This window comes from Galeopterus variegatus, unplaced genomic scaffold, assembly GCF_000696425.1.
Source record: "Galeopterus variegatus unplaced genomic scaffold, G_variegatus-3.0.2 Scaffold7356, whole genome shotgun sequence".
In the NCBI taxonomy this organism is placed as follows: Eukaryota; Metazoa; Chordata; class Mammalia; order Dermoptera; family Cynocephalidae; genus Galeopterus; species Galeopterus variegatus.
The window spans coordinates 76,848-102,882 of record NW_007733467.1 but is presented as its reverse complement, the minus strand read 5'-3'; the positions used below and the strand labels follow the sequence as shown (position 1 = coordinate 102,882).

The window sequence follows — 26,035 nt, the reverse complement described above, 5'->3', positions numbered from 1 at the left end:
TCCAGCTCTTCCCTGGAGCCTGCTGGACCCAGATCATCCTGTTGTTGCTGAAGGTGAATCCAGAGTCTACACAGGAGAGTTTCAGAGACCCCACAGGCTGCACCAAGTCTCCCCTGGACTCCTCCAGCTGTACATCATGCCAGACACCTGCAAACACAGAGACATAGTGTTTACATGGACTCACATGGATGCAACACAGGCACACACAAGACTCTCGGTGCACCCCACTCCTGAAAATGACCTTGGTCGATGGTGAGGAATAAAAGCCAGCTTGGCACAGAGTTCTTGGTGGAGCTGCTGGGTTCTGTCCTGTCCCAAAACTTGGGTGGAGCTTCTCTTTGAAAATGCCTGGCAAGCCCCCTCTTTATATCAGGAGAGGAGAATCCATTTGCATGTGCTGCAGACACAACTGTGCAGCCGGAACCCTGTGCTGTGTGCAAGACCTTGTCATCCTATGAATGACCCCAGGTGCAGCCAGGACCAAGAATGCCAGCAACAAGGTGGCCCCTGTCCTGAGCATCCCTCCCACTCTGTCTTAACAAGACCCAGATGATCCGACCCATCCCTTCTGATATGATCCTCAGCAATTGAAATCCCTCTGGCCTCAGGGTTTTGTGGATGTGGGTGAGGAGCCTGTGAGGTCTGCCCCAGAGGTGCCGTGGTTGGGGCCATCTTCCTACTTTCCTTCATTTCTGTGTGACGTGTGGCCTTTCCAGGTCTTGGGAATAAGAATTTAAAATGGAACAGCTTTTATATTTTGAATTGGAAATTCTTATTTTTCCCAGTATGGTCTTACACAAAACTCTAACATATAAACCTGATAGAAAGGCTTCATCTGAGGCTGTGGCGGGCATCCTTGTTTTATTGACTTCACTCCCTCAGCATGAAAACTGTCTTCCTGAAATGAAGGTCTCAGTCCTTGTCACCACTGTTATTGTCCGAGAGTTTTGTGTCCGCCAAGCAACTCCAGTTCTGATAATTTCCCTCAGTTGTAAACAAGAAGGGAAAATGTTGGCTGTTAGGATCAAAATTCCTGGATATAAAGTTAAGTTGATGAAATATCCAGGCACCAAGGACCCCACAGGGATACCCCATCTCCTGCCAAGCATGGGTCTTACAGAGGGAGCGAACTTTCCTAGGGCTACAGATTGGAGTTGAGGAAAGCGGGGGAAGGGAAAGGAGGTTGAGGGATCATTGGAAAGGGACAAAGGGGACAAAAGTAATTTCTGGTAATGGGTGTGCCCAGAATATGAATCTGGAACCCACATCATGGGCAGGAAGGGGGACAATCAGCTTTGTATTTCATGAATACTTGAAATAAGTAAATAAATAAATAAATGATAAAATAAAATAAAGAAAGAACAGAGAAAAGACAAACCAAGACTAGAACAACTTAATAGAACAGATGGAAACAAACAGCACATAGAACTTTCAACCAAACCACAAAAATATATACATTTTTCTCAAGCACACATGGAACATTTTACAGAATAGATTATATTTTATGCAACAAAGCACATATGAAAATTAAAACTGTTCCAATATCTATTCTGACCACAGCAAATCCATAGTCACAATAAGGTGTAATTCACCGATGTGAGGAAACTAAAGAGCACTCGTGTGAACAAGCATTTTATCAACAGGAAATGAAAAGATGATTGTGAAATATCTCAAGAAATAAAAATTAAAGCACAGTTTAACACAGGTTATGAGATGTGGCCAAACCTTCACAGTGAAAAAGAACAGTCAGGAACAGCTTCGTTGAACAGTTATGGGACCTCAAGCAGCTGTCCCGGATTTGTTCTGAACACTCTAGTTCTAGGACATATTTTGAACCACGACTAAGTAGAGACATCGCTGGGATACATGGACGGTTAAAACAAGCAAGTTGCTGCATGAGACAAACCACGTCACCGAATGAAGTGGAAACAGCACGATCATCTCAACAAACGCAGAAAGAGCATTTGTTACAATTCAAGATATTTTTTATAATAAAAAATTTCAACAAGTTATTTATAGAAAAAATATACCTCATTACTTTAAACGTAACACACAACAATCCCGTAGTTAACCACATGTTTAACAGCGACAGTGAAAAGCTTTATACACATGATCAAGAACAAGACATAACCCCTTCTCTCCACTACTCTTCAACATAGAACTGGAAGCACCAGCCAGATCAGTAAGTTAAGAATAAGAAATAAATGAGGTCTACATTGGAAAAAAACAATGAAAATTGTTTCTGTTCGCTGATAACATCATCTTATACATAAAAAAGACTAAAGTTCACACCCCACCTAATAACTGTGAGAACTAATAAACAATCTAGAAATCAACACACAGAAATCATAAGCATTTCTATACACCAAAAAAGCTATCTATAAAACAAATCAATAAAACAAATTCATTTTCTATAGCATCAGAAAAAAGAATTAAAATCTAGGAAAAATTAAGCAAATAGGTGAAAAATGTGTATACTTAAAATTCTAAAGCATTAATGAAAAAATAATAAAAGGACATAGTAAAGGAAAGAATAACTTGTGTTCACAGATGTTAAGAATTAATGTAATTATAAGGTTTATATTACTCGAAGGATAAAACACAATCATTATCAATATCCCATTGTAATTTTTTACACATAAATGAAAAGCAACTCTTAAATGTGTTTAAAAACACAGAAAACTGCAAATACCCAAACCAATTCTAAACTTAACAGAGTTGAAGGCCATCTATGGTTTTTTTTTTTTTTTTTTTTCCCTTTTTTTCTTTTTTCGTGACTGGCAACTGATCGCAACCCTCAGTGTCACGCCCGTACCGGACCAGGACCGGCAACGGGATCGCAACCCTCGGTGTTGCTCCCGCACCTCGCTCAGCCAGTGAGCGGCCGGTCTGTATGTGGGATCCAAACCCTTGGCGGGAGCGCCACCGCCATCTATGGTTTTTATGTAACCAAAAAAAAAAAAGAATTGTTTGCTACTGAAACTTTCTGAGATTATTAGAGTTTAAGTCATGTTCAAATTTCCTGGAAAATATGGATTTTAGATTTTTGGTTTTTCTAGACAACTGTAATCTCAATCGGCCACAGACTGCAAGTCCTGACCCTCCTACTGGTAACTGTCATTCCAATGTCAATGTGGGTTTCTTAGTCCTTGAAGCACAGCTCAGGCATGATCCCTTGCACACCTCTCAGGAGGCAGCCTGGAGCCTTGACTGTGATCTGCACCCACATTCATTCTCTGAGCCTGTGCTTTGTGGGTCCCCCTCAGCTACACACCTACAGGTCAGGAGGTGACCAGGTCTCCATGCAGATGCAGCGGCTTCCTCTCCACCTGCTCCTTTCCCTGCTGCTCTCTCCACTGGCTGCTTCCTAGGGGGTCCCTTTCTGTCTTCATTTCCACCAAGGCAGGGTTATCACTGTTGCTGGTGTATGAATTCAGCAGAGATGGAGAATTCCAGATTCTCACACCACAAGGACGTGGCTGGGAGGGAAAGGGCTGCTGCCTGGTGGTTGTCACATATGATGTTGTGTGAACCTGGCCTAACATTTCTGATCCACAGTAACCACAGTTATCATCTTCTAGTGCCCAGAATATGACATATGAAGAAGTTGTATAACCCATCATCCAAAGTGTGAGAAGCTCCATTAAAAATGGGCAAGGAATGGAATACACATTCATGTGAATAAGATAAATATCTGAGGAGCAAATGAAAAGATCACTGAACTCATTAGTCATCAGGAAATTGCAAATAAAAACAGAAGATAGCACTTCAGAGCCAATAACATGGCTGGATTTTTCAAGGAAAATAATACGTTTTCCTCATGGGTATGTAGACGTTGGAAAAATTACAGAAAGCTGGTGGTCAGGCAAAATTGTAAAACTGCTGTGGCCATGATTTGGGCAGTTATAGAAAAGGTTAAATGCAGAAAAACCACATGACCCAGTGATTCCACCCCTATATATATTCCAAGATAACTGAAAAGATGTGTCCGACAGAAATTTCCATGAACGTTCACAGCAGCTCTATTCACAGTAGCCAAAAATGAACAATCCCAAACATTCACTGCCTCATGAACTGATAAGCAAATGTGGTAAATTGATAAAAATGAAAACTATTCACCTACAAAAATGAACAAGATACCGACACAGGCGACCACAAGACTGAACTTTGAAAACATTACTGCACGTTAAAGAAGCAGACACCAAAGACCACATATTATATCAGTGCATTTATATGAAAAATCCAGAATAGGTGAATCGATAGAGACAGAAATCATATTAGTGGTTTTTAGGGGCTTTGAGAGACAGGAATATGAAGCGGCTGCGTGAAGGAAGTGGAGTTCCCTTTTAAGGCAATAAAATGTCTTCTAACATGACAGTGGTGACATTTAACAAACCACGTAAAAATACTGTGTCACTAAACTGTACACTTTAAAATTGTTAAAATGGTGAATGTAATTTTATGTAAATTCTGCCATCACACACCTTAAAAACACATTACATTCAATTTATTTTTATATTAATATTTTTAAGGTAACAGAAACCACATTTTAAAGAAACCCACAAAGCAAATGAAGAAAAATTAAGAGTACCTGAGTGTGACTTCTGTTGAGCTTGGACAGGAGACACTGAGGACAGAAAGGACAGCCTGGGTACTCTCTGCTCCTGCTCCTCAGTGGAAATTCTGTACTAAGTGCACACTGAGCTCCTCCTAATTCCAAGTCCCCTCTTGCCTTCCATCAAAGAGGTTTGTGTCTGTGCTCACACTGAGTTCCCCTCACTGTGTTTCTTGTACAGTAATACACAGCCGTATCCTGCACTATCAGGCTGCTCATGGTTAAATGAGCTTGGCTCTTGGAGGTGTCCCTCATGATGCTGACTCAGGATTTAAGAGCTGTATTATACATTGTGCTTCCACAACCCCTTATCACACACACCCACTGCAGCCCCTTTCCTGAATGCCGGTGGATCCAGTGCAAACCATAGCTAGTTAATGTGGATCCAGAGACATCACAGGTGAGGGACAGGGTCTATGAAGTTACACCAGGCCAGGTTCTGACTCCTGCCACTGCACCTGGGACAGGACACCTGGGGACAAGGAGCATCACCATCAGTCAAACACACCAGAAGCCCCATATCCGGGTCCCTTTCCAGAAGTCCCAGAGGCACTCACAGCAGGGAGCAGCCACCAAGCAAAGGTATCACCCCAGGACATCCATATTCTGATGAAGGGCTCCTGGTAAGAAGGACACTGGGGATGCTCAGCCCAGGGATGTGCTTTCATCCTGACACTGGGGTCTGCTCTGCATGAGGGAAGTCCCTGATGATATAAGTGGGAGAGCAGAGTGGACGGTGTGTACCCACCCTTTAATGTGCAGAATGTTTTACCTTGTGCTGCTCAGAGGAACTGGAGAGACAGAACCTCAGAGAATCTTCTATGCATCACTGCCTGGTCTTCCTGTTTCCAGAGAAACATGAAGAGAAGTGGAGATGGAGGATGCAGGGCTTGACAGCACAGAACATGTAGAAGTGTTTAACTTAAAGTTATTTCTGGTTCAAGGAGAAATCCGTGACCTTTTGATCCTCATGTGCTCCCTTCACCATGTCTGGTGTTTGAATCAGGCTTTCAGCCATGACCTCAGTCTCTGTGCACACAAACCCCTTATGTGTGACTTCAATTGAGACAGTTGGGCTTCTATGGATTGTAGTAGATGGTTCACTTCAGAACAGGCAGATGTTCCTCAGAGAGACAGATATGCATATGCGTCTCTGTGTTGTGTGTGTGTGTGTGTGTGTGAAGTTTTTGAGAGACAGAGAGATACAGAGAGACAGAGACAGAGAGACAGAGAGAGAGAGAGAGACCTCTCCTACATCCTGCTTCTCAGAGACAGTCACTAGGACAAAAACATAGACATAAGATCCCCCTCCCTTTTGATACAAACATATGGGATAAGAGATATTATTGTGGAAATTTCTAGAAAACTCGATCTTCTTCAGTCTCATTTAGAAATCCTCTGTTCACACTCCTGCCCCAACACTTCCAACGTCAGCCTTGATTGCCACATCAGACTCAGTCTTGAGGTTCATGATCTCATCACGTGCTTCAGGTCGCAGGTTACTCCTCGGTGGTGTTTCCTCAAGTGCAGCTCCTCCTGCATCTGCAGACCTGTGAGATGGACACTCTGTGCCCAGTCTACCATTTACCCAATGTACTGTGACGAGTCACATCCAGGATGACCATTGTAGACAACCCTGTACAAAGAGTAATTCCCAGCACCTCGGAGTCACTCGATCATAGTAACTCTAACTCTGAGCATTAGTTGGGCACGTTGTGCCACTGTTTGAGTTCTGGTCAATTTCTAGTGTCTGGGAATGACATTACATGATTCACAACTTCCCTCTGTTGGATTCTTGTCTCACCCTGTTAGGAACACTCCCTTTCTCAATTTGAAATTGTTGGTGTTTGCAGTTGACTATTTCTTTTAGCATTTTTTTATTTAAAATGAGGTGGGAGAAGATACAGATTGTGAAATTGTATTAAAATGTATGTACAAACTATTCCCTTGTAACAGTCCCAGGCATACAGCAGATAATCCTACCTAATCACATCAGAAACAATGACATCGAAAAGGAGAAATGGTACAAATAAAAAAATGGGAACTATAAATCTGTGTAAATTAGCAGATTCCAAATAAGAAAATAGTGAAGTTATTGGAGTAACTGACTTGTTTCCTCAAGGTATGGAGTTAAAGGAAATTTTAGACACAAAAGTAGAAAGATGGAATTAGATGTAAAGGCATAGATTTGCTCATAGAAAAGGAAAAGACGTAATAACTTCGTATAGCATACATTATACGAAGTTATACGATATGATCCTCAGCAATTGAAATCCCTCTGGCCTCAGGGTTTTGTGGATGTGGGTGAGGAGCCTGTGAGGTCTGCCCCAGAGGTGCCGTGGTTGGGGCCATCTTCCTACTTTCCTTCATTTCTGTGTGACGTGTGGCCTTTCCAGGTCTTGGGAATAAGAATTTAAAATGGAACAGCTTTTATATTTTGAATTGGAAATTCTTATTTTTCCCAGTATGGTCTTACACAAAACTCTAACATATAAACCTGATAGAATATATATATATATATATATATATATATATATATATATATTTCTCACTCCGAAATATGCTCTGCACTGGTCGCAGGAGCTGGGCTCTGTGGGCAGAGTGGCAGCAGTGCCTCTAGACCAGTCCTGTGTCACCTTCCAGGGCTTCTGCTACTTTCCTCAGAAGAATGTTATAGAGATTTTCCTCTGTGTTTTACTCTAACAGTTTCATAGTTTCAGGATCCAAGCTTGGAAGTATTAATGGATGAGAACCTTAAAGAATTGATGGCAGACACAGAAATGCAGATCAAGGAAGTCCACAGAGCACCTCACAGGGTGAATAAAAGCAACAGCAATGAAGAACACACACACCTGCACGCACACACACACACACACACATACACGCACACATATACACACACACAGATATACACCCATGACCTAGATATTAAGTGTTATAACATTAAAACTGCTGAACTTACAAAATGTGTTTAGGTTTATAGATATTTATATATAAAGAATAAGGATAAGATTTACAGAGGACTTCATGTCAGAGTCAATGCAAATCAATATTGAGAGGTTTGAAATATTGAAGTGTTGGAAGCTACAACTACCAACCCCCAGGATTCTACATTCAGCAGAACAATCCTCCAACAGTGAAGGAGACCAGCATCTCCTCATACCCTCCTTCCATCCAGGAGGGAAAGACTATTTGATATATATTAAATTGCATGGACATTATAGCCAATAATTATAGATTGTATATTTCAAAATAGCAGAGAGGGTAACTTTTGAATGTCTCACCAAGAAAATAGTAAAGCAGAGTGATAAATATGTTGATCAGTTTGACGTAATTATTACACATTATACACATTTATCAAAACACCACGTTGTTCCCCATAAATGAATACAATTGTGATGTGTCAGTTAAGATAATGTTAATAAAAAGTGAAGGAGAAATAGAGCCTCTCTCAGACCACACAGTGGTGAAGGATCAGGGCGTCCCTCAGAATCATGAACAAGGTGAGCATGGCGGCGAGCACAGCTCCTACTCGACACCTTCAATGTGACAAGTGGACATAAACAAGCAGCAATCATGAGGACACATACACAGTCCTTGACGTTCAGGTGTGACACGAGGTGCTCTGGTTTCAGGACTTGCACATAAGGAGCTTGGACGTCATCACTTCCATCCAGACAACAAGAAAAACCCTGAACAAACCAAATAACAGTAACTCTTCTTGTGTGTGTAAAAGAAGTGAAATCACAGGGTAAACTGCTGTCCCCAAAATTGAAGATGCAGTCAGAAGACAGAGCGGGTCACCACTTGTCTGATCAGAACCTCAGGTCCGGCCCCATGGCTCACTCGTGAGAGTGCTGTGCTGGTGGCGCCGAGGCCGTAGGTTCGGATCCCATATAGGGATGGCCGGTGCACTCACTGGCTGAGTGTGGTGCAGACAACACCGTGCCGAGGGTTGTGATCCCCTTACTGGTCAAAAAAAAAAAAAAAAAAAAAGAAACTCAAGAGCACAAACCTGCGTGGTTTCCAGGACTGGGGCAGAGAAACCAGAGCTGTAGCTGAAGAATTGCTGAAGTCTCAGAGTGGGAAATCTGAGAGTTGCGTGCACCCCAGGGGGTCAGTCTCAGCGATTCCAACACTTTTAGACTCCACCTCAGGGTTCCATCTATGTTCCCAAAGAGAAGAATCCTCATGCTCCCAGAAGAGAAAGGGGGAAAGGAGCCATCCTGAAATACACCAGAGCAGGATGTGGTTTATGGGAGCCTGACCTCAGGGGAAACTATGTTAGCTGATCCTAATAAGTCGGGGTTTCATCACAGCATAACTGTCCTGAGAAAACAGAAATGCAAAACCCCTTCTCCCTTCACTGCTACTTCCTTCCAGCCTCCCCTAAAAGCATGTAAAGAGAGAAGCACCTGTGAATGTCATACCCAGAACACAACACACTAAAGGACAGAAATCATTATAGGACTGTGCAGTGCTTCCCCTACCCCACACCTTACCCACATCCACAGGGCTTCTGTGTAATAACAGAGAAAAGCTAAAACACCACATGCACCTTAGACACTATTCAAGAACACTCTATGAAAACGTAGTCTACAGAGCAGACAAAAAGAAAGACATCAAGGGACATTCTGTCCAGCTGTGTCTTGTCATGTCATCCTCTTTACAGGGGATTTTGCAGGGACAAAGTTTTTGATTAAATACTCCAGCTGTCAATGTTCCTTCCCTTTATTGAGCTGTTGTCTTCTCCTCTGTGCATGTGGTTTTTCCTGTTTTCCTGATAAATGCATATTCCCTAGATTCCCTGGTCTGCACCACGTGAGGTTCTGAGGTCTCTGCTTCACTTTTCAACCTCATTACATGACTGAGCTTCTGATCTGCACCTGCACAGGGCACAGATGGCAAGAACCAAGCAGGGCTCTAGGCCCATGGAGCTGAGTGTGTAGGGACAGATCTAGTGAGAATTTACACAACAGAAGACAGAGGATGACATTAGGGGAGTGTCTGTAGGACACTTGGGGAAAGAAGAGGGTAGGCAGGGGTCAGGGCTGATACCGGCGGGATTTTATTATCCAAATGGATTCTCCCAAGTTCCCTGGTGGTCTACTGGTTAGGTTTTGGAGTTCTTTCAAATGGATTCTCCCCATGGGAGCTGAGAGACCAGTCTTAGAACACAGTTCCCAAGGGTACCTTGAGAGACATGACCCAAAATTCAGTTCAGCAGGGCTGTGATGGGTGTTTATCTCTGTGCTTGTCTCCCTGAGTCCTCCACATGTAAGTACAAGAGCTGTGTCTGGCCCTCAGGCAGCTGATTTTCTGTCCCGGACACTGGGGGTTGGACAGAGTGTGAGACAATCCCTGAACATTAGTGTCCACAGTGTGGATGAGGATCCAGAGGTGAAACTGCCCCAGGCAGAGCAGGGACCCATAGACAGAGGCTGTGGATGCTGATGATAGCCAGGTGGGGACACGTGTGCATCACTGAGGGAAAAGACCCATGTAGGGAATTTGGGTGCGGGGGTGCACCAAATCCTAGAAGCCAGAGTTTGACAAGGATCCTCTGATTTGACATGGTGTTTGCAAGGCCTCATCGTGGGAAGGGGTGTCACCGTTCCACCCTCATTTTTTTTAGAGCCCTGTGTGTTTGCTTATACTGTTTTCTTTACTGCCTCATAATTATCGCTCTGGGGAAATTGGAAGTGAGATTAAAAGTTATACCAGAGTGTTTAATCATACTTATGACTCACCTGGGAGTCATGGTTATGAGTTCTTTGGAAGTGGTCCGTGGCAGCTAGGACCAGAAGGGGACAATGAATTTATATAAACATTTACCTTATCTGCTTCCTGAAGGGATTGTTCTTGATGCAATTAGAGAATATAATGGAGTTGTTATTAAAAAACTTACTTAAAAGTTGCTAAGCAACATAACTATTACTGTGCCTAACCTGCTTGCTTTTAAAATCAGATATAAACTTTTTTCTTTTATATATATAGATTCAAGTTAAGTTTTAGAGTATTTTCATAAGGTTTAAAACACTATAAAATATAGTAGAGAAGAAAATCTTATGTAATATTATGATATGTATTAACAATGGAAAAATACTGGTAAAGGAAACTTTGATTTCTTGCTTGCATTCTTTAATTAAGAGACAAGTTTGAATTGTGTTTCAGTAAGGTCATACAAAGTCCAATGTAGCGTAGTTTTATTTAAATAAATGTAATAGTTAATGATTATTTAGGACCAGTGGGTTTCTTGTAAATGTTCTATCTTGCCAAAAAGAAAAAATATTATAATCATGGAAACAAACTGTAATGTTATTTTTCTTAGAACACATGTCACTCACAAAGAGATATTATGATATTGTTCAATGATTATTTCAATGATTATGTTACCTCTAAGAAAAGGTATAAAATGTGTGTACATGCTTCAATAAAGTGTCAGCATTCAGCAGATCCCTTGAGTCTGTGTGTTTGCTGTCCATCGCTGAAGCTGCCTTTCCTCCCTTTTGGGGGTTTATCAGTGGGGACCCTACAATCTTTGTGCTGGGGCTGGTCCCCGGCAAGTGGGCACCTGGACTGAGCTAACCTTTAGGAAAAAAGTTCTTGATAAGTGGAAGATAAGGATCTTTAAAATGATGTCTGTGTCAGGAAAGAGAACAGGTTATGATAAAACCTGAGAAAAGAAAGGTCCCAGTGAATGGAAACATCTCATCTGCACAGGAGGAAAGATAACTTCACTCTGCGTTGCCTGCAGTGAAAAATTAAAGTCACAAGGAACAAAGCAGGAAATGACCCTGGGGAGCATCTGCGAGTCAGCAGAGCAGAGGAAACCTCAGATCCCAAGAGCAACCCCCATCCCCTCTCTGCACCTGCTCCATGGGGCACAGGAGCTGGGTGGGCCTTGAGCGCCCCCTGCAGCCCAGACTCGTCCTTTATCCTGCAGGGAGGTTTGTGACTGGGCTGATGCTGACTTCCTGTCACTGTGTGTCTCGCACAGTAATACACGCCCGTGTCCTCATCGGTCACAGAGCTCAGCTGCAAGAACACCTGGTTCTTGGACGTGTCTCTGGTGATGGAGGTGCAGCTCTTGATGGACGGGTTATAACCTGTGCTGCCACCAGAATTAATGTATCCCATCCACTCCAGCGCCTTCCCTGTGGGCTGGCGGATCCAGTTCCAACTAGCACTTGTGACAGAGCCCCCAGAGATAGTGCAGGTGAGGGACAGGGTCTGCGAGGGCTTCACCAGTCCTGTGCCCGACTCCTGCAGTGTCAGCTCAGACAGGACACCTGGAGACAAGGAGAGTCATGGTGAGTCTGTTCGTTCAATCCCACACCCAGGCCCCCGTAAACACCTGCAGCCCCCCAAGACCCTCACCCAGGGGAGCTTCCATCAGGCATAGAAGGAACCCCAGGGTCTGCATGGTTCCTGCAGGATGAAAACATGACACTGCCCCAGCTTGTGGCGGGTTTTTGTTCTGCCAGCATCTAGGCTCATTTGCATGTGTGTCCTGGGGTATGAGAGGCCTAGGCTGGGTGCCTGCCACCAGTTCCTGGTGACCCGGTGCTGGGTGGTGTGTGGAGCTGTTGAACCTGTCCTCATGATGAGAGTCAGCCTTGGCAGATTGTCCTCATCTCTTCTGGCTCTGGATGGGTTATAGCTGCAGCGCTTGAGCATGCAAGAAAATGCTCAGGCTCTCCCTTGTTCCACCATCAGGCTGTCAATCAGGGTGCTGTGGTATCACCCATGGGACTGTCCTTCTATGTGGAGTGGAGGGATGTGCACAGAGTCAGGACCTCTGCTGCCTCTGACTTGTGTCCTGCTGTACCTCTAAGCAGATGTGGGGTCCTGGAAGAGGCTCTATGGATCCACTGCCCAGTTCTCCATCTGTAGATGTGGCAAATGTGAAGAGACATATCCCAGCACTGATATAAGAGAGGGACCTTGTCCCTGGCAGCGTCCTCTCTGGGTCAAGCCTAGGTCAAAGTCATACCTGACAAGAGGCTGCACCCTAGTTTAGGTTTGGGACAATCACTGAAAACAGGAGAGAGGGATTCGGTGTCACTATGTTTGGGACAGAGTCATGGAATTTTTCATGGTTAGAGAAGAGGCCCCCGTGGCAGGACAGGCTAGAAGATGTGCGTGACCTGCACAGTGGCCTCCACTCTGCTTATCTTTAGATAGTGGCCGGAAGGCGGGACATCACCTGGCAGGACATGGTAAAATAGTTTTCTTTTTCTTTTTTTTCAAAGATCTTTTTCAGCTTCATGAACTTCATTTTATTTTATTTGTTTTTCTATTTAAGTTTTATTATTATTATATTCGGTATTAAAAATCATATTTTTTTCTTTACGCCCTTTTCCCATCATGTCACTCCCCGACCTCCCCCTTCCTCCTCCCCCATCTCTAGTGTCCTTAGGTTTGTCCCCTCCTTCTGAACGTTCAACTTATTCTTTTGGCCTTTCCCTTCCTCTCTCTCTCTCTCTCTCTCTCTCTCTCTCTCTCTCTCTCTCTCTCTCTCCCCTCCTCCCTCCCTCCCTCTCTCCCTCTCTCTCCACCCATTTACCAATGACAACATGTGATATTTGTCTTTCCTTGTTTGGCTCATATCAATTAAAACAGTTTTCTCCAGACTCATCCATGTTGCTGCAAATGGCAGAATTTCATTCTTTTGTTAAAAAGACCGAGAGCCACAAATGCTGCAGAGTCTGCAGTGATAAGGGACTGTCCTACACTGCTGGTGGGACAGTGAATTGGTGCAGCCACAACGGGAAACAGTGTGGAGGTTCCTCAACTACATACAGGTCAATCTTCCACACGATCCAGCAAACCCACTGCTGGGTATTTGTACAAAGGGTGACATTATTATGTGGAGGGGACACCTGCCCTCCCCTGTTTGTCGCAGCTCTATTCACAACAGCCGAGATGTGGACCGAACCTACATGTCCACCGACTGATGACTGGACAAGGAGAACGTGGCACATGCAACATGGAATACGACTCAGCCATGAAGGAGATTTCTAGTCAAACTAACCAACACCAGATGAACATAATATGACAGCGACAGACATGCACATTTTCCAATACAAAGACATGTCCATTCGAGATCGTGTGTGGCATGTCACTGCTGACTAAGGCGGTTCTGGGCAGGCACAGTAGTCAGAGCGGGCTGGACCCCTGCCCATTGTCCGCGGGCGCAGGGACCGCTGTGTCAGAGGGGACGCTGGGCTCCCAGGAAGGTGGCAGGAGTCCAGGTATCATGCACACCCGGCAGGGTCTCCGCGGTGCTGGGGGGCTTTCTACCTCAGGAAGAACCCTGAGCTCCAGGTAGGAGGCAGGACCCAGGTGTGTGCTGGGGAGGGGGGCACAGACCCTGCTTTGTCCACGGGGAGGGGGTTGTGAGTCAGAGGCTCTGAGCTCCAGGGGAGGGGGTGTGTGGACGGGATGACCCGTGGGGTCCCCACTCAACGATGGCAGGGGGAGCCCCGATGTCCAGTGCGACTCTGAGCTCCAGGGGAAACAACGTCTGTGCAGGCGGCTGGCATGCTCCCCTGGAATCTCCAGGGGTTTGCAGGCCTCTGAGCTCCCCTGTTCCTTTCCCAAACTGGCCATGTCCAGCGGCAGCCCTGGCCAAGGGCGTGGTGGTGACTGCGCGTAGCTCCCCTGCATGAATTCGGGCCTGTGGGCTGCTGGAGACTTGGGAAGGGCTTGCACAGTTGATTTGCCTGTTCCTCCAGCACTTTGGAATCCTGCAGATGCCCATGAGAAGCAGCCTGGATCCCCCATGGAGGCCAAACACTAGGAGCCTCTCCCGGTCAGTGCACCCACAATGAACAATCTTTCTATGTGGGAAGTTTGCACCAGACCCACAACCCAGTTGACCCACATACTCAAGGGCACAGCCAGGACCCATGTGAAGAGCCACAGAAGGGGTTGGATGGGTCATTTCCCCAGGAGAGCAGCAGGAGCTTATCTAGAAACAGGGGACATAGCAAAGTGAGCCTGGGGGGTCCGAGCCTCTGTGGGCCAGTGACTGCGATGGGACTGTGCCCCTCCTTCTTTCTGTTGGGTGCGAATCTCGTGGGGATCATGTCCTTGTCTCAACTGCACAGGTGGGCTCCACAGGGTGAGGGAAATGCAGTTTTGGTTTCCAAGCCTCAGGAAAGAAAGAGCTGCACTTAACAAGTGCAGTTTAGGAGACACATCTGCTTCCTGGCCCCGTTAAAATAGCTCCAGACTTCTGATGTCAGCTCGGTGCTTGCATGAGAAGGGTGTCATCGCATGTCTCACCCTGGGGTGACCACAAGCTGGACAGTGCCTGGGAGAGGGGTGCTGAGGTTCTGTATTAGTTGTAGGCCTCAGAGTCTTCTAATTACCTACTGTTTTCAATTGTTTCTCCCCTGTTGACTTGGGCTTCCCTAAGCTCTTCTCCTCAGAGTCTGAGCATTTGCAACTTTCACATTTAATCCACTTTCATTTTACTGGTTTGGTGGTAAAGAGTGGGGTATGAGAACGTTACATATTTTTTATGAATGAGAATATGTGGCATTTCTCCTTTTGCGTCTGGCTTATTTCACTTCATTTAATTTTCTCCAAGTTCATCTATGTTGCTGCAAATGGAATAATGTCATTCCGTTTTATAGGTGAGTAGCATTCCATTGTGTGTAAACACCACATGTTCCGTATCTAGTTGTTTGTCGATGGGCACATAGGTTGGTTCCCTACTTTGGCTGTTGTATATAGACCTGTGACGAACATGGGAGTGCGCATGTCCCTTCAACATTATTTAGGGTCCTTATTATATATACCCAGTAGTGGGATTGCTGGATCATATTTTGGTTCTATCTGTAGTTCTTGAGGAACCTCCGCACTGTTTTCCAAAATTGTGACACTAATTTACAGTCCCAGCCACAGGTGAAGAAGATTTCTCCCATCTCCACAGCCTCACCAGCTCTCGTTATTCTCAGTCTTGTTCATAATGTTCAGTCCAACTAGGGTGAGGTGACATCCCAGTGTGGTGTTGATTTGCATGTCCTTGACGATTAGTGATGCTGAACGTTTCTCATGTACCTGCTGCCCATTCCTATGTCTTCCTTTGACAAATGTCTATTTATCTCCTATGCCTGCTTTTTAATTGGATTGTTTATTTATTTATTTGTTTATTTATTTATCTTTTACTGTATAACTAGTTGTTTGAGATCCTTACATCTTCTGGATGTTAATCCTTTGTCAGATGTAGAGTTTGCAAATATTTTCTCTCTTTCCATAGGTTTTCTTTTCACTCTGTTGATTGTTTCTTTTGCTGTGAAGAAGCTATTTATTTTTATATTATCCCATTTGTTTATTTTTGCTTTGTTGCTTATCCTTCTACCTGTGTTCTAATGATGACTTTCAAAGGCCTAGAAATGCTTTTCACACTTATCTACTATTATTTTTCTTCTGATGTCTTTTATTTTAAAAGTAATGTGGAGTTCAAAATGCTTAGAACTCTCCCCTTATATAATCATGCACTTTCAATTTACATTTTGAAAGTAGCTCATCCCCCCCCAGTTTAAATTATAGCATTTAAATAAACTTTTCCAAAAATTGGCCTAACATCTTTTTATTTCAAGACTTTATATCTAACTATGATAAGTAAATATCACTGTTGGTTGGGAAGTAAATGGATTTGAATTGAAGAATGAGCAAGGAATGTATAATTGAAATTCTATTAAAGTTTTCACCTATCATCCGTGAGAGGAAATTATGATGGCACCAGGTAGGTGGCCATTTCAGCTCAAATCTGTGTCAGCTGTATTTAAGTGATTCTGTACGTGTAATAAACGAGTGTTGTCATAAAATATGTATCACAAAAAGGCAAACAAATGGTGCTTTTAAAGTTACATCTTAGTTAATGTTTTTGTTTAAAGTCAGAGTGTCTTGTACACATTCTTTTTTTTACCTGAGGTTTATTTTATAGAAATAAAAGTTACGACTATTAATATGAAATTTAAAATGTTTAAAAGCATGCTTCCAGAATGGATCTGGCCTTCACATCACGGGCATGACATGAGGGGTTATAATCAGCTTTGCATCTCATGAATATTTGTAACCAATATAAATAAATAAATATAATGTTTAAAGTGGTGTATAACTTAGTTTTAAATTTCATCAAAGTGTTTATATAGGAAAATAAAGCAAAGAAACTAGCAAAGGGCAGGGTAAGACTGGCTGAATTGACCGCCCTTGCTATTTATTAACAGGGAGTGGCTCTTTTCCATAAAATGCACTGCATGTTTGTGTGTGATATCTTTACATGATACTAATCATACTTGTGCATGAAACTTACATATGTTGTGTGTGTCATACTCCCATTAAAACACCATGTGTGTGGGTGTGATATTTATTTATAATGAAAAATTTGTGATATGTAAAGCTAAAGAAGTTTACATCTACACACATTATAATCAAGTTTTAATAAATGATGACACAGAGAATTTTGAAAGCATCAAGAGTAATATGACATCTCACATACAAGGGAACATGGAAAAGACTATGAGCAGATTTAACAGAAGAAACCATATAGGCCATTCAAGAGGGGGTGAATATAGTTAAAGGGCTGAAATAGAAACACTGCAAACCAAGAATACTATCCTAAACTGTTTCACATGAGAAAAGAAGATACTTTTCCAGATCAACTAAAGCTGAGGGAGTTTATCACCAGTAAATATGCCTTACAGGTGATGCTGAAGAGATGTCCTTGAGATGAAACAAAAGGAATGTAAATATCCAAGAGTAAGAATTTATTGAAAATAGAAACTTACTGGTTAATATGAGTATATTAAAATAGTAAAACCCCAATATTATAATAGAGGTGAATAAATCATTTAAACTCTATTATAAAATTTTAAAAATTACTAAGAATATATACAAGAATGATAATTTGTTAATAGATGCATAATTTAAACAGAAGTACAATGTTGCATCACTAACATAAAGTACAGAATAAACGTGAAGAGTTATTGTATGAGGATACTTTAAAATATTTGGGGAAATATATAATTAAAAGCTTATATAAACATTTCCATGAATTTGTTGAATTACTTTTGTGTGAGTGAATTTAAGTTGCTGCCAGCTTAAAACTGACTGCTAAATATATAAAAATCATTTATGTAAAGCTCATAGAAATAATAATATATAGGAAAATTATAGTTGATACTCAGAAGATGAAGAGACATGAAAGAAATTGTAAAAAAAAAAATCAAGTCAAAAAGATAATTCTAAGAGAGAGAAATTGGAACAAAGTAGAAAGAGAAAAACAACAACATGGCAATAGTAAGTACTTACCAATCAATAATTTATTGAAGTGCAAATCAATTATATTTCCAATCAAAATATATATTTTCACAGAGGCTAAATAAAAGATAAATACACCACCAGGCATGTCCCGTCTACCAGAAACTAATCTTGGCCTTAAGAACACAGATAGGCAAATGTTAATGCATGAAGGAAGATATTCCATGGTGATCACAAGAGAGCAGGCGGGTGCCCATCTCAGAGACATAATAGACTTTAGCCCCAAATTGTAAGAAGAGACGTGGATCACTGCATAATAACAAAAGAATCAATCCATCAGGAAGGCGTGGCAATAAGAAATGCACATTCCCCCAAAATCAGCACACCTAGATATGAGTATATTACATAAATATGAACAAAACAGAACAGACAAAGATCAAGAAATATGATAGTGAGAGACTTCATAGTCCACTGACAACAATGAACAGATTATTCAGACAGAAAATCAATTTGGAAGCAGTGCAAATGAAGAAAACCACAGACAAAATTTTCCTAAAAGACACACACAGAACACTTCATCCATCAGCAATAGAACATGCAATTTTAAGTCCACCTGGTATATTATCCAGAATAGTCATTTTAAGTGAGAAATCAAATGTTAACAAACAAACGACGATTGAAATTATTTCAAGTATTTTCTCCAGGCACAGTGATATGAAAGTAAATCTGCACACATGAGAAATACATAAATTCCTCTAACATTCAGAAATTTGAAAAAAACAAAACAAACAAACAAACAAAAAAAAAAACAGGTGCCTGAGCAGCCAATGAGTCAAAGAAAAAATCACACAGAGGAAAATCAACATGAAAGATGATACACCATCTTTAAGAGCCTCAAGGAAATAAGTCTAAGCTGCTGTGTGAAATGGCACCGAGGCTGTCAGAACACAAGTCCTGGCTCAGGGGAGAGTAAGGAGGGAAGAGATGGCCAGGGATGGATCCCGACCTCATGCCTCGTAGAATCAGGGAGGAGCTGGAGTCTGTGGAGCGAGCAGCTTGCAGGCCAGAGCCATGGGGTCCACACCGTGGTGCAGTTTTCCAGGAGCCGTAGCAGAGGGTGTGATCATGGGGAATGCAGTGGCCATGCACCGAGGATGATGGTGTGGCAAAGGGGTGACATGGGAATAGACCCAGGACAGACAGGAAGGAGGAAGAGCATGTCCTCAGGCAGCAGGTTCAGAAACAAGCTTGTGCAAGCCTCGTGCCTGGACCTCCATCAATATATGATGATACATGTGAGTGGATTTCCCTCCTTATAAAGATGTCAGAGTTTCAAAGTGAGGAAGAAGAGGAGGGGTGATCCCAGGACAGAAGGTCGTGCACCGTGACAGTCACCCTCCTGCCCTCACTCTGCCCTGTCCATCAGCACACCTGCAGCACCAGGGTGTCCTCCATCTCCTGTAGGGGCGCCACACTCCATTCTTAGAACCCAAAGCAGCTCTGCTGACACGTGGGTTTACACCTGTCATGAACCAGGTGTTTCCAAACAGGTTCTCCATCTGTATCTCACTCATGTATTCACTGGGCTTTAAGATATGTAAATAAATCGATGGCACTAACAATTTTTCTTTTTTTTTATTTTTATTTTGTCAATATACAATGTAGTTATTGTGTCCCATCACCAAAGCCTCCCTCCCTCCTCCCTCTCCCCCCTCCCACCCCGCAGTGTCCCCTCCATTTTCTCGTTGTAAGAGCTTCAAAAAAAAAAAAAAAAGTTGAGGTTGTTAGATCTTCCTCTCCCCCCGCTCCCGGTTATTTTTTGGTGTTGTTGTTGATGTTGTTGTTGTTGCTGTTTGTTTGTTTTTGTGTGAGTGTGTGTGAGAGTGTGTGTGTGTGTGTATGTGTGTGTGTGTGAATTTTCACTTATTGGAGGGAGCACTAACAATTTTTCACACACACACAGATTCTTCACCAATATGTTAGGCGACCTTTTACTGTGTTGGAAGGACATTCCTTAGTTTCAGCACCAGAGCAATGGACAGAGACATACAATTATTGGTGTACACAGTGCTCCAGACTCCACACGGAAATGTCTTCACACACACAGTGTAGTAACAATAAAGAACTCATTTTTATGTGTGATGTTTTTTCCTAAATAAATCCAGCAAATTCTGAGATTAGATTGGAAGAAGTAAATCGGAGAACTTTTCTTTCATTAAACATAAAACTAACTGAGATAAGAACAAGGTGTCAATAAAGTGGAGATTGAATTGTTACATGCACTTTTGATGATGGTGAGTTGCAGAATGGAGCTGAAGTATAGAAAATGAACTGATTTTCTAATTCTGAGCCCTAAGTTAGACCTGAAGAGAATTCACCAAAATCTTTCCTACCCATGAAAGTGTTCTGACTGTATTACTGCATCAGGGATCTCTGCAGGCTCTGAGGTGTGCAGACCAGCTCCTGCCCCAGATCCCAGAGTCAGGTAAGTGTCTGATCTTCTGATGGGGGTAGAAGGGAGAGTGTGGATAAGACACAGGCACATTACACCCAAGAAATCTGCACAGGGAGAGTAGCCAGTGTATGTGGGGAAGAGTGTCTTTACTCAGTGGTTGAAAGTTCCTCATGAGAAAGGCAATTCTGTGTCTGGACATTGCACATAATTAAGGAATAATGCATTTGGGTTAAATGTGGAAATTCCACTTGTTTGCAGACTTCATGGTTGTGTCTATTTGGCATCTAATAAATAAAATAAAACCATATTTTCCATATACAAAGCTACAACTTGTGAGGTTTTCCTGAGAATGCACGTTCTACACCTACAACTGCAGGGATCACAATGCACCTGGATGAGGCACTGGATTCTCCTCTCTGGACTCACCACATGGTGCATGCTGAAGACACATGTCCTGTGGTTCACTGTCAAGTCGTGACTGAGCTCCATGTTGATGCTAAGGCAGGGCCTGGCTGGGTATGTTGGGTCCTCTGATGGGCAGCTGTGGCTGCAGGATGGTTCAATAAACTTGCTGCAGTTCCTTTGACAGAACAGAAATTTAGCAAAGTTCCACCCAATCTTCCTTCCCTCTTTGCTTTACTAAGAGTCAGACTTGCATCATGGACTGACATATTCCCAAACTCATAGCTGGGCCCACTGCTTTTGATCTCCAAAGGGTGCATGTGTTTCTTGAAAAAGATAGGAAGTGTAATCCAGTCTTTGGATTTGCTTATTAAAATACCCAAACTAACAATTATTCTAAGAGTTGTTAATAATATGGACTTCAGTCTATTGGCAAATAGAAAATAACCATTGCCTTAGTAAGTTTTGTATGTGGATAAACCATGGTCTCCAGTTATTCAGTTAAATCTAATCTAAGTGTTTTTCTGATGGTGCTTTATATTTTGATTGAACCTGCCATCAGCTCGTTGAGATCCAGGAAGATTATCCTAGAAACCTTGGTTGGCTTGATCTAATCAGAACAGAAACAAAGAAGATGAAATTACATGGTGCACACAACTTTAGCTCTTCACAAGTGTTCCAGCAGGTCCTTCCTGATGGCTGTCCCTATAGACATATGTCATATCGATACAGCCACCACAAGTGCCACCACCTACAGCTCACACCACATCAAGTTTTTCCATCGAAAACTTTCCTGAAAATCGCACGTGAGGGAGGGGATGTCATGAAAGTTTGAGCAGCACAAGGTCGGTTGTACATCAGTATCCCATTCTGAGCAATCCCCAATTATCCCATTGTCTACTCATTTTCATTTGCATTCCCCATGTGGCTCCTTGTAGAGCGGACAGCAGGAAGGTCCTGTACAATGATGGGCAAGAAAGTCTCATCAGTGTTTCCCAGTTGTCTGCAGGAAGCACTGCCTGAGCCACACCTGAGCTGCAGGTAAAGGAACTCAGTCCTGGATTTTAGACAACAGAGACCACATCCTACATTTCCAGGGAGTATAAAAAGCAAGGGGAAAGAGAGAACAACAACTACAGAAAAATATAATTGAATATTATCAAAAGAACATCAGATCACTGCTGTGTCTATGCTGCATAATTTAGTGTCAGGAGAATGGTTAGAAGTGAGACCTATAAGATTTAATACATTATTGATTAGGGACTGGCCTCTCTCTTGACTTTATTCAGAATCCCAACACGCTGCTCTAATCAGACAATCTCCTGGGGTCTTTGCACTGAGTCTGATTGGAAAAGCCTCATCGGGTTCCACTGAGTTTCCTCAGGACACTGATCCTGGTAATCAAGACAGAGAGAGTGTTTTACATCTGGTGTGTGTGAGAATGTTTTCTCCTGGTACAACAGAACTTTCTTATTTCGGAGACATCAGAGCTAGGAACAGAACCATAAACTAACAGAGGTTCTCTGGGCAAACTGTCATATAGAGAGGCAGCCCCAGAAGGTGACAAGAAACCCGACATTAACCTCCACCTGCGCCTGCTCCTGGGCTGACCCTGTCTTCAGTGTGTCCTCAGCGCCACCTCGTGGTCGCTCATCCAGTTTCTTTTCTGCACACACTTGAGCATCTGCAAGAACATTCTGGACCTCAGGACTCTCTCCTGTATATTCTTAACCAAGATTAACTAAGAGTTATCTCTGGGATGCATGAAAGGTTTAAAAAAAGCGAGTAAAGAAATATTATAAATGATATTACAGAATGAAGGAGAAAAATATATGATAATCTCAACAGGGTCAGAAAAAGCATTTGACTACTTCAATATCTTTGTAATAACAAAAGTTTTAACAAATTAGTTATAACAATAATATCCCTCACGGCATTAATGGTCACATACAACAATCCCACAGCTAATAACATGCTTATCATTGAAAGTTTATCTTTGTTATATGTGATCAGAACAAGAAAATAACACCCTCTCTTTCCACTCCCCTTAAATATAGAACTGAGAGTTCTAGGCAGACCATTGAAGTGATAAAAATAAATAAATGACATCCAAATAGGAAATGTGTAGTGGATTGAATTATACCCCCACAAAACACCCTGAAGCTTGAGTTGAGTCACCAAAGTTTTATGTATTATAAACTTAGCCCCCACTGTGACTGTTAAGAGGGTGGGGAATCCTATTATGCTGATCAAAAGGTGGTTCCTTGAAGGGGTGATTGGATTGTAGGAACACACAGTTGTAAATGGATTAATAATGGTTGTCGGGGGCGTGGTTCTGCTCTCTCTGCTGCTGAGGACAGACACGAAACAGAGTCACCCCTTGACTTTTCAGGAGTCCCCATATTTCCACTGATTTAGGATATGGCTTTAGTTCTTCATAAAATGTCATTTTAGTTCTTCATAAAATGAGGAAATCACAGCTCAGCTCAATGTACATGGTGAATCATCTGTGTTCAGTTGTAGTCTCTGAATGGGAGCACCTGGGAATCTGGGGCTGGGGCTGCTCTCCCAGAGCTGCAAGGTCCAGACAGAGCTGGGTTTCACCTGTTTGCACGTTCTCCTGCTGTACAGCAAGCTCCGGGGTGGGAGCCTGTGGAGAGGACAGTGTCCAGAGCAGATGTGAGAGTCCAGGCAGAGTTTAATGGCCATGACAGCATTTGAGAGGATATTACTTCTTATTGTTTGCTTTTAATAGTAATATTAATGTCTATGATTGTATTTCGTGTTTTTCATATGTGTAAAGTACATGTCATATACGTGTCAGCTTTACCTCCTTTTAACAGAAGGAAAACTGAACAAAGAAACCCAGTGGAGCTGTGCGACATGCCCAAGAACTGACATCTGCTCACAGGGAGCCCACTGTCTGGTCTGCGCCCCTCATGCATGGACCTGCCGGCCTCCCAGGACCTACTCCAGTGCTGGCGTCACTGTACCTAGTGTGGTATGTTGAACTCCCTTCCTGTCATCAAAACATTCTGTGATTTAACCACATTCTAGTGTTTACTTTAGAATACACAGGGAACCAATATTCATGGAGATATATATTCAGGAGTCTGTGACAGTTCATGTGGCTTTATCTATGATTCTAACTCTATTTCTCTAATGATATATGTGTTTATTATGCGTAGGAAACTTATTGAGATATAACTGATGTGCAGTAAACTTCACATATTTAACATTTGTACTTGATAAGTATGGGCTCATGTGAGCTGCTGTGCACCCATCACCACACCAAAAATATTGAACACACCTGCATCTCAGAATGTGTCCTACTGATCTACTGTAACCCTCCCAGGGCCTTTGTCAGTCCTCACACCTGTGCTTCAGACCTCCTGACCTTTCTGCAGCTTCACATTAGTTTTTACCTTGTAAAATGTATATAAATAAAATCATACACTACATATATTTAAGATAATTGTTATTATTAACACATAAAATTGTGCGTAATTGTGCGGTAGAATATGATGTTTCCATATACATGTACATTGTGTAATGATCGAATAATGGTAATTGGCATATTTGTCAAGTTAATCATTGATCATTTCTTTGCTGTGATAACATTCAAAATCCTCTTCTGTCTATTTAAATGTGCAATGCATTATTGTTATCAGCCGTCGACTGCTGTGCAGGAAGAACCAGGACCCGTTCCTCCTCTCACTGTAACATGGCACCTGCTGACCAGCCTCTCCCACCTCCCCCTGCTCTCTGTTCTCACCAATGTCTAGTAGCCACCATTCTACTCCCAATATTTTTGATGTGTATGTATGTTTATATTCTGCCTGTGAGTGACTTGTGTGGTATTTGTCTTTCTACGCCTGAATTATTTCACTTACCCCGATGTCTTCCAGTCTTATCCATGTTGTCCTAAATGACAGATTTCATCACTAGCTTGAGTGAACAGTGTTCCACTGTGTTGATATATTGCCTTTCTTTATGAATCCATCCATCGATGCGTGTTTATGTCGATTCCATATCTCTGTGATTGTAACCACTTCTTCAGTAAACATGGGAGTTCAGAGTCTCTTTGACATGCTGACTTCATTTCAATTGGATTTATAGATGGCAGAGGGACTGTCAGAGGCCACAGGAGAGCCACGTGGGTCTCCTGGAGCATAGGACATAGAGCTCTGGAGGTTGACCAAGACCGTTGGGTCATGCGATAGATCTAGTTCTCATTTTTCTCAGAAATCTCCACACTGCTTTTCATAATGGCCATACACATTTCAATCCTCACTTTTCACTTTTGTCTTTTTTATAGTCCACTTTCTAACTGGTGTGATGTCCTATCTATTATTATTTGGAATTTTTCACTACAAGAGAAGCTTTCACATGTATTTCTAGAATTCTTTAAACTTCCTTTCAACCACCTCAAATCCTTTCTTAACTTTCTGACCAACATTTAAGTAAAGACAAACTATGTTTCTTTGTATTCTCACTTTATGAAGGAAATGAATCAATGACAAATTGTATAATATAGATGTCCCATCTGGCCTAGATAACTGTAACCTTTCATGATGATTCTTTATTTTAAAAAATGGGTACATCATCTAACCTGTGAGCACCACTAACAGGGGACATGTCACCTATAACATAATAAAGAACTGAAGACAGGGCTCCGACTATGCTGGGTGGGGACAGGAAACCCCAGAGCCTGCCAGGAAGCGGTGTCTGCCACACTTTCCTGTTCTGCAGAGGAGGAGGCAGCACACTGGGATCCAGCCTGAGTTCTTGCACAGGAGTCACCACGGGCTGTGTCTCTGTGTTCTCCGTGCACAGTAATATGTGGCTGTGTCTGCAGGGTCCATGTTGGTCATTGTTAGGACCACCTGGTTTTTGGAGGTGTCCTTGGAGATCGTGAGCCGGCTCTTCAGGGATGGGCTGTAGTATTTATTATTATCCCCGTAAATGTTTGCAAGCCACTCCAGTGCCTTCCCTGGGGGCTGGCGGATCCAGCCCACACCCGTATCAGAAGTGGCCGTATCAAAAGTGCTCAGTGAGAACCCAGAGAAGGTGCAGGTCAGCGTGAGCGTCTGGGTGGGTTTCACCAGCCCAGGACCAGACTCCTTCAGGGTGACCTGGGACAGGACCCCTGTGGAGAAAGCACAAGAAGGTGAAGTTGATTCAAGATGAGAACAGGAGGATTTCCATATCTATCAAAGTCCCTAACCAAAGCACTCACAGAAAGGGTTGGTCAGCAGCAGGAGAGTGAAACACAGCGTGTCCAT

The 26,035-nt window shown here is 42.7% G+C and overlaps 2 gene segments (V, D, J or C); both read right to left on the bottom strand.

The window, feature by feature from the left end:
• On the bottom strand, positions 1-24,668 carry LOC103607359 (the record flags this gene model as incomplete). The annotated part of the segment is given in 3 exon segments: positions 1-147; positions 11,488-11,907; positions 24,644-24,668. Coding segments are annotated over 3 exon segments (592 nt in total), but the record flags the coding sequence as incomplete, so codon positions are not given.
• An 881-nt stretch (positions 24,669-25,549) lies between these two features.
• LOC103607358 lies at positions 25,550-26,035 on the bottom strand. The segment is given in 2 exon segments: positions 25,550-25,899; positions 25,990-26,035. Coding segments are annotated over 2 exon segments (396 nt in total).